At 38.0% G+C, this 9695-nt stretch overlaps 1 protein-coding gene across 3 annotated transcripts; it reads left to right on the top strand.

The window, feature by feature from the left end:
* The first annotated feature begins 1416 nt into the window (after positions 1-1416).
* lancl1 (LanC antibiotic synthetase component C-like 1 (bacterial)) lies at positions 1417-9695 on the top strand. 3 transcript variants are annotated; one of them, XM_044345336.1, is made up of 10 exons: positions 1417-1522; positions 1858-2010; positions 2099-2216; positions 2607-2817; positions 4156-4303; positions 5005-5151; positions 5873-6055; positions 6280-6456; positions 7575-7647; positions 9002-9695. In XM_044345336.1, the coding sequence occupies exons 2-10, from the start codon at positions 1924-1926 to the stop codon at positions 9076-9078; spliced, it is 1221 nt and encodes a 406-aa protein (XP_044201271.1). In that variant the 5' UTR covers positions 1417-1522; positions 1858-1923; the 3' UTR covers positions 9079-9695. The 3 variants fall into 3 exon arrangements, with proteins under 3 accessions (XP_044201271.1, XP_044201274.1, XP_044201273.1); XM_044345339.1 differs by lacking the exon at positions 1417-1522 and adding an exon at positions 1580-1601; XM_044345338.1 differs by lacking the exon at positions 1417-1522 and adding an exon at positions 1621-1724.

Raw genomic sequence — 9695 nt, 5'->3', positions numbered from 1 at the left:
CCTTAAACCTTTGGAAACATTCATGTTGATGGGCTAATGTCTCATTATACACTTATGGGACAAAGTCATTCTGGGCTCCATGGGCAACAGTATGCACTGAAATAACTTATTATTTCAACTTGAGCTCCAATCTGTTTGTGTAATTGACCAAATTCCATTTTTGTCAGAGATAATTAAACGTCCATGAGAAGAAGTGGATCTGATCAACAATTCATCTGACTTCTTGTTTAGCAAGAAGCCCATGATTTTGTAAATGCAGTTCCTACAACACAATCTTTAATAGAAAAAAAAACCCTCAATCTTTCTACTATCTTTTTGACAAGTGTATTAATAAATGAAGTAATACCAATGTTAGACTGCTCCTTGTTGAGCAGGGAAACATCTCAAAAGAGCTGAAAATTGAAAATACTGAAAAATGAAAGTAGACCTTGCAAGTTTGAACTAAACTGCAAGCAATCTTTTTTAGATTGCTCCTTACAAAATATCATAAACTGATAAACTATGATGCATTATTAAAGTTAAAACTACCCAAGGGTGTATGGGGTAGTCATTTTTATTAGTGACAAACACCCTCTATGCAGCTCTTTTGCTCTGATTTTTTCCAAATCACAAAATCTGCACCCACAGCTGATGTTTTGAAACTCAATTATGAACTGTATTGTGTCTCCAAGCCTAAATAAATGTAGGTTGGTAAGACATATAGAGAGAAACATCACATATTGAACAGTTGGTTTCACTATACCTCCTATTTGAACCTAGAATGCTTATTATCAATTTATACCAAAAGAAACACAAAATGGAGTCAGTGTATGTTTATCAGTGTGTATTTTGCAAGCAAAGAGACTAATGGCTCTTTACTGGCCTCTTTCACAGGAGACTTATTTATGCAAATAATAAAATTACTCATGGCTTACTGGAACATTTGGATAGAACTGAGCTATTGTTAATTTTATTACTAACACCTGTGCTTTTCCTACTATGACAAGTCAAACTATCTGAACAATATCCACCTGACTTGTACTAATGCACAGTGTCCTATAGCTTATTAACATCATTGAACATTGTGTATACTCAGCAAATTGTATTATAGTTATAGGTATGGTTATATCTATATCTCTATTCTATTTTTAGTTATTTTATCATTTTAATAGTTGTATATAATTTAGCCTTTAACTGTATTTGTTTCTTTTACCTACCTCATTGTTTCTATATTTTGATTTATGATCTATCTATCCATCCATCTATCAAGGAAAGGTCTGTTCAGGCGAGGCTAAGGAGATGATGTGTAGATATATGGCTTGTACTATGTGTTGTATTGATTTGTTTTTATGTTCTTGTCTTCATTTTTATTTACGTTTAGAAGAAATTATTCTTTCCCCCCCTCGACACGACGGCCAGTTTTGTTAGTTGTAGTAATACTTCCACGCCGGCAGGTGGCTCTAGCGCGCTAACAAAGCTACAATCCGCAAGATAATACAAAGATGAAGAAAGGTTAAATATCAACAGTGCAGCACTGGCAGTGGTACCTATCCATCTTTGAATTATCCAAATTTTATGTTTATTCTTGATTTATCACATAGTTTACGTATTTCGATTTTCAGTTGTGTTTTATTATAATTTAACGACGTTAGCACAGTGCGACTTGTTAGCTGTTAGTTTTATCTGCGTAGCTAAGCTATCTGCAAGCTGCAGCGAGCTAAGCTGTCATTACTTCATGCGTGTGGGTGTGTGCAGCAAGGCTCTGTTATGTGGCTGTATATTATTTTATAAGATCAATAAGTCACAATTTTTAGGCTTACTGCTATTTCACTCGCCTCTTCTGTCTCCTGAACCTCTTATTGCTTCATCTCTCCGCAGATTATTTTTTATCTGGCCCAGATAAAGTGCAGCAGTACTCTTAAATAACTTAACAAGGCTGTGAAAATGGACACAAGAGCCTTGAGGAATCCGTACCCTGAGTATGATGGGAACCCTGCGCTCACACATGCTCTGTTTGACAGCCAGGGAAAGGTAATGCATGACTAATGTACTGTATAGTGTTGGATGTGTGCGGCTAAATGATGTCCAGCTCATTATTCTAATTTTTCTTCACCTTTAGATTACATCAGAGTTTGGCCAGCGGCTGACCAACAAGGTCACAGAGCTTCTAGCTGTCATGGAAAATGGGTTGAAGTCTGCTGACCCAAGAGATTGCACTAGTTACACTGGCTGGGCAGGTGATGATGACACCATTACACATTTGATATAAGTCACATCATATCTCTATTTGAAAGAAATCGCATTGATGTGACTGTATGAACTCTTAACAGCAAGCATATAATGAGATTCTGATGCTCACTGCAAAGAGTTTTGGTAATATAATTTTATTTTCTGTTACTTTCAGCTTAAAGATAATTTAGTTGAGTTAATTGTCAAGACCATTTAGTGGTGCTCTCTTGCACAGAAATTGTTTCACCTGTATATAGTCATTGTGTATATATTTCTGAAGATTGTTGTGTTGTTATTCTGTGTAAGTACATTGAAAGACACTGAACCGGAGTCAAAAATATATGTAAACATACTTGGCCAATAAAGATGATTCTGATTCTGTATGTCTGTTTGTCTAGGTATTGCTCTACTCTACCTGCACCTCCACAACGTGTTCAGGGAATCTTCATTCCTTCACAAGGCTCTGGAGTACGTCAGCCGCAGCCTGAAGTGTCTGACTCGCCGCCATGACGTCACCTTCCTCTGCGGGGATACAGGGCCACTGGCTGTGGCTGCTGTGGTCTTCTACCGCCTGCAGAGGGTGCAAGAGGCTGATGAGTGCATCAACAGGTCAGTGTAGAACAGAGGATTTCAGGACATGAGGCCTGACCTGATATTTATGTCAAAACTCATACTCCTTTTTGTTTACTCAGTCGAACACACAGACATGATACCATGTTGTACATATTTTTGGATTCAGTGTGACGTACGCTTCCCAATGACATCATCTCTGAGGTGTATTGCGAATAAATATCTATAAATCCTCTTAGAAATCATCCCTTTAACTCCAGAACTCCCTTGAGTAATAAAGTGATAGTTGTCTGTACATCCATGGGTTCATCTCAAACAGGAGCTGTTAATAGCTAATTCGACATACTTTCAGTGATTACAATTTGTCAAAATGTGGACAAGGACACAACAATTACCAGCAGCAGATGAAATTGGAAAAAGAAGATGGAGATGGATCGAGCACACACTGTGAAAACCAGTGTCAAACACCACCAGACAAGCTCTGACATGGAACCCTCAGGGGAAGAGAGAAAGAGGCCGGCTAAAGAAATCCTGATGACAGGATCTCCAGGCAGACATCAAGAGACTTGGATACACCTGATATCTGATGGAAAAGAAAGCAAATGACCGAGAACTCTGGAGGTCCCTTGTTGATGGCTTGTATTCCAGGAGGGGTGTCAGGCATAAGTAAAGTAAGTAATTTGTCAAAATGTAAACAAGCACAGGCTAAAAAAAACAGGGCTTAAGTTGCAGTCCGATGACATAGCAACACTGTACGTCTTGTTTACATCCCTCAAAGCTTTATGGGAACTGTAGTTCCAAAACTGAGAGCATGAATATACCCCAAATCGATATAAGACAAGGAACAACAAATAATAACAGGAGTGACAAAACCCATGAATGTGAACCTTTTTTCATGTTGCACTATCAATATTTTTATGATATTCAGACTCTCCTCCATCTATTCATATCCATTATAAAGTCTGGTGGTGGTTAAGTACTTGAAATATACAGTTTTTGTATTGGTGACGTACTGATTATAAATTTACAGTATTGTATAGTCTGTTGTAAATTATTATGTTCAGTATTAAGATCAGGAGTATAAATAAAATAATGCAACAAACATTTTTTGGTGTTTTCATAAAGAACATTTCAGATAAAGATGAATCTGTAATATAAATGTAATTGTCATGCTACTACAACATGCTGTTTTTGCTTTCTTTTAGGTGTTTGTAGTTGGAGAACAAGAAGTCTTGTTTTCCTGTGTTGAGAAATGCATTTACATGACCACCTCACTTTATTATACATATAATTTATTATACAATGAATTGTATAGTTAAAGGCCTAATTTGAAGGTTTGGTTTGGTCCATCCTGACTTTCTTGTGCTTCTCTTGCAGACTGATGCAGTATCACCAGATTGTGGTGAAGGGTTCAGGTGAGCTGCCAGATGAGCTGCTTTATGGCCGGATGGGCTACCTGTACTCCCTCGTCTTTGTCAATCAGCAGCTTGGGCAAGACAGGATCCCACTGCAGTACATCCAACAGGTGGGTCACGACCAGAGTGTGTGGATTTCATCTAAAGCTGCAACGATTAGTTGATTCATTGATTAGCTGATTGACAGAAAATTAATCAGCAACTATTTTGATCATTGAAAAATCGTTTTAGTCATTTTTTTCAAAGCAAAAATGCCCCAAATTTGCTGGTTTCAGCTTCTCAAATGTAACTAGTTACTAGATTTCTGGGTTTTGGACTGTTGGTTACACAAACCAAGACATTTGAAAATGAAACCTTTGACTCTGAGAAATTATAACTGGCATTTTCACTATTTTGTGACATTTTATAGACAAAACAGTTCATTGATTAATCAAGAAAATAATCGTCAGATTAATTGATAATCAAAAAAACAGTTGCAGCCTTAATTTCAACCATAACCATAGAACGTTTTAACCATAGAAAGGGAGGGAATTCATATTGGTTAGATAATAAGTTTGTGAATAGCTGTAGAAAAACACAGAAATGCAGTGGTATAAACCAAAATGATAATAATAGGAGGAGACTTTCTGGTTATAATCGTTGTCTAACTTCTAGTTTGCCGCCTACAACAATCTGGATTTGTCGTTTGCCACTAATTTGTTCAATCTTTCACACATTGATGTCCAATTGCTTTCATTTATCTTCATTGATTTCTTCCACATGCACTGATTAGGAGTGTTTGTGAGCTGGAATTTGTTGTTTCCTTTCTCAGATTAGCGAGGCCACCCTGATGTCAGGCGAGCACCTCAGCAAGAAGTTCCGGGTCCAGAATCAGAGCCCCCTGATGTACGAGTGGTACCAGGAGCAGTACGTTGGCGCCGCTCATGGCCTGGCCGGCATCTACTACTTTCTCATGCAGGTAAAGCTCGTCTCTACTTTTACAAGTCCGAATTCTGCCTGATAACTTCCTCCTTTCCAAAATATGTAAAACATTTAAACAGAAATAGCTTATTATGGCAAAACATATGCACTTGCAATCAACAACAGAACCATCTACATACTAACTTGATGAATATAATACCTATTGGCTGGGGGTATATGGGGCATTATTTGATGTTGGCTACAGCTGCAACAGTGATTTTCATTATCGATTAATCTGCCAATTTTGTTTTACATATAAAACCTATAAAATTAGGCCTAAATGGCTAAGAAAATATTGAAAAATGTCCATCACAGTTTCCCAGAACCAAAGTTGACGTCTTTTAAATTGCTTATTTTGTCCATCCAGCAGTCTCAAATCCAGAGATATTAAATTTGCAGTGTTCTTAATTGGAGAAAATCAGCAAATTCTCACACTTGGTAAGCTGGAATGGACTAATGTTTGACACTTCTGCTGCTTCTGCTCACTTGATTATTGAAATTGTTTAATTTTCTGTCGATCAATGAATCATTTTAGCATTAATGACAGCCCAGTGCAACAACATTTTGGCTGATGAAACGTATTCGTTTTCAAACCGTTTCACAAGCTCTGTTGTGCAGAAGTTTGCCTTTCTGTTCGCCAGACTACACTGAAGTTACCACCTGTTACTTCCACCTGCTCCCCGTCTCCTGTTTAACACAGTCTAATCTCTCCCTCGCAGCCGGGCTTCGTGTCTGCGGTGGAGGATGTGCACAGGCTGGTGAGGCCCAGCGTCGACCACGTCTGCCGCCTCAAATTCCCCACAGGAAACTACCCTCCCTGTATTGGGGATAACCGTGACCTTCTGGTGCACTGGTGCCACGGATCCCCAGGGGTGGTCTACATGCTCCTGCAGGCATACAGGGTGAATTGAAGAGTAGTTTTTCAAAATATATCAGTTATAAAATCAATGGAGCCCAATGTGAAGGAGATTTAAAGAGTTATATTGCCATCTTGTGGTGAAAATGACTTTTTTTTTGACTCTGGCTGAAATAGTGTTTATATATTAAAGGTATTTGCAATTTCATGTTTCAAAACAATATCTAAGCATGCTGAAATGATGATTTTCTGTTTTGTCCCGTGTTCCAGGCCTTTGGCATTCCTCAGTACCTGGAGCTCGCTTTGCAATGTGGGGAGGTGGTGTGGAGGTGGGGCTTGCTGAGGAAGGGCTACGGGCTGTGTCACGGTGCTGCTGGCAACGCCTACACCTTCCTGGCCCTCTACCGGCTAACGCAGGACCCCAAGCACCTTTACAGAGCCTGCATGGTTAGAGCACATAAAAGAGACTTTATAATGTAATCAGTATACATCATTCAGACTCTGCAGTGGCTATTTGAGTGATCAAATAACTGCAAATATTAGATGTGGCAGTGCTGCAGTGGATCTATCATAATTAGTGTCCAAATGCTGCATTAATGCCTCAGCAGTTTGATACAGAGGAGTTTTCTTATGTGTTTGAGGCAAAAAATACGAATTTTTAACGCTTTATTTTTCCATGAAAGTTTCCATTACTTTCTAGAATTGGTATTATACCAAGAAATAAGAACTTTTATACCAAGTAGAAAATAAAAAAATGATTGAAATGAAAAAATACAACTACTAAAAACTCGTGATGAAAACAAACTCCATAAGAAAATCAGTAAAAAATGAAAAATTATTTCTCATTGACCTGCAAAATTTTTCAATTGGCCTCGAATTTCAATGTTTTTTTAACCGTTAAACTGAAAATATGCAGTTTGATATGTAAAATATTGTCCTTTTAACCCATTGTGTTTCTAGAAGTGTATCAGTGTGTAATGCAGCCATAACAAACAGAAGAAATCATTTCATACCTCTTTATTTTTTGAAGCTTTTTCTGACTTTGATGTAAGATGTGAAAGTCATATCAAACTTAGTTCAAAGCACAACCGATCATAGCACAGTTGGCTGCTTGCCAGCCTGAAAATCGAAAATTATTTCAGAAACGGTGGGCATGTGAGAGGCAGGGCCTTTTATGTTTATTGACAATAGGTTGGTAGCTGTCGGTGCGAGTCGGCGTCAAAGCGGGCCGAGCGAGCCGGTCCCGAGCTTTCTTTGGATGCGCTCCAGGTGGCACGAGTCCCCCGTGTACTTTCATTAATATGAATCTATTCATAGAGGACGGAAATAGACTCTTCAGATGGCTTAGCGAAGCTCTGTTACTTGCTCCCAGTGCAGCAGAGTGTCATTGTGGTCATAATCTGATACCGCAACAGATGCTAGGATTTCACTGAGAGGATCGCAGTTTTACGCAGTTGTTGACATTGATGCGTATTCTCCTGAGACGGTTCAGCTACAGTCCACTGTTGTGATAGAACAGGAATGTTATGATGAAACTCTCTTTGTCTTTCTTTTTATCTTTTCAGTTTGCAGACTGGTGCATGAACTACGGCAAACACGGATGCCGAACACCAGACACTCCCTTCTCACTTTTTGAAGGTAATATGCAACGACTTGTCCCACTAGCCAAAATTATCTTATTATAATGTATGGCTTGTTACAAAAATGATCACCAAATAGAGCTGACTAGCTATAACTGGACCTTTAATCAGGTTGTGTAACATTTTCTTTATATATAGAGACAACAGATAAAACAACAGAAACAAAACTCCAGTAATAACCATAATCACATTTACAAAGACTATACAAGTGAGCCTGTAGGGTGACCTGCCAGTTGAAGCAAGTTATATGAAATGCATGGTAACCCTGTGAAAATGTCACATTAGCATTAGCACATTGGAAATTTGCACAGAGAAGACCAAAGAACTAGTTATCAACAACACCAAATGGGATATAACCATCGTCATTTTCAGTTTCATACAATATTGAGTTCATTCATACAATCAAATTGAGTTTTGCTAACAAAACTAATATTTAAAAAAAGTGTATGCAGCATATTTAATTAGTTAACAGGTGAAATGGCTGCAGTGTAGAGTATTGTGAAGATTGTTTGTTTACAAGGTATGAATAGAAAGTGTGTCAATATAAAAATGAACATTCTTGCATGGGGATGTTTTTTCTCATCAGTCTCAAAATAATACATGTCCGTATGTGTATTGAAACCGTTTTTGGTTGTTGTTATTGTTCCTTGTTGCTCATACTACGTGTTTTTAGCGTGTCTAAAATGTCTTCTTTACGTCTTCTTTTTTAGGAAGCTGAGTTAGTTAAATACACTCGGTATCTTCCACAGTTAGTCTTTTTAGTACAAAATTCCCCGCAGTGATAGTAGGTAGACAGTAACACAAAGAGAAAATGTGCTACTTTGGTTAATACCCACTTAATTTGTCTAACTCAGATGGCTGAAGCCTCAAATTATTGGTTTTTTTTCCCCCCCTCAGAACAAAGAGTGTGAATTCATCTACAGTAAATTACATACATTAGAAATCCCCTAATGAAAGAGTCTCTTTGTGGCTGGGATGAACAGAAGTAACAATTACAGCAACATAACACTTTTTTTTCTCATAGAAATCATTCAACCTCCTGTATGATCAGTTTGATCCTCTGGAAGGCGTTTAATGATGCCTCACTACTGCTATTATTATTGCACTTACTATTACTATTATTTATACTACTCTATTATTTATCCTTTTCCTGGGGAGCACCCTGTTGATTGTAGGTCAAATGACAATTTACTGCACAGAGATATAAAAGAGGCCAATTGGCTTTTAGTGTATCAGTTGGGAACATAGAAAAAATTACCGCAAAAACGTTTAACGTGTCAAGAGAAATAGTTTTGGAAAGAGGAATCGACACTTCTGTAAACTCACCGCTTATAAACTCTTCCCGTTTGCAGGCATGGCGGGCACCATCTATTTCCTGGCCGACCTTCTGCAGCCAATGAGAGCAAGGTTTCCGGCCTTTGAGGTGTAAAAGGTCTCCACAGGTAGCCTTCCACACCCACACTGGTTGGGAAAACAGAACAAGGAGAACACTTGCTCTCTCTCTCCTTCACTAGCATGCATGGAAACACCGCATTAATCTCCATAAATGATCTACGGGGTCTTGTGTCATTGACCTGATGACTACTGCTTCAGGCATTGTGGCATGTTTTATTTACTCACATCTCAACTATATAATAATCTCAAAGGTGAGAGCTTCTCTAGCTTTTTTTGGTTTTTGTTTTGTGTCGCTTATAAACTCTTCTGCTCAGATTGTGACTTTAAGGGTTTCAGCTAAAAGGAGGGAAACTAATTTTCAGACTTTGTTAAAACGTAAAATTAAATTGTGTGATAACTAGACAGCGTTGATGTTCTGTTAACACTTTACTTTTTGTAAATTTAATGTGTTAAAAAGGAAATTGTTTAGTTGCTATACTGCAGGATTTTTTTTTTTCTTTTTTAGAAAAAACAGCAGTGCTAGTGGCTTTGCACTATATATAATTCAGCACAAACAGTGCCATGTGTTAAGGGCTTAACCCCTGAACTCTGAGTGTAAGCTGTTACCTGTTCTTTGCACTGTCTGAGCAATAAATCATGTGTCTTTGTACA

The sequence above is a fragment of the Thunnus albacares genome, chromosome 24 (assembly GCF_914725855.1).
Source record: "Thunnus albacares chromosome 24, fThuAlb1.1, whole genome shotgun sequence".
Classification (NCBI taxonomy): Eukaryota; Metazoa; Chordata; class Actinopteri; order Scombriformes; family Scombridae; genus Thunnus; species Thunnus albacares.
The sequence above is the reverse complement of the archived record's forward strand: the minus strand, read 5'-3'. Positions and strand labels throughout refer to the sequence as shown.

Bases quoted from the DNA above. Each gene is read 5' to 3' on its own strand.
- lancl1 (XM_044345336.1), top strand. From the start codon at position 1,924: ATGGACACAAGAGCCTTGAGGAATCCGTACCCTGAGTATGATGGGAAC. The intron at 2,217-2,606 runs GTGATGATGACA...CTGTTTGTCTAG, and splicing joins TAGTTACACTGGCTGGGCAG to GTATTGCTCTACTCTACCTG. The intron at 2,818-4,155 runs GTCAGTGTAGAA...CTTCTCTTGCAG, and splicing joins GCTGATGAGTGCATCAACAG to ACTGATGCAGTATCACCAGA.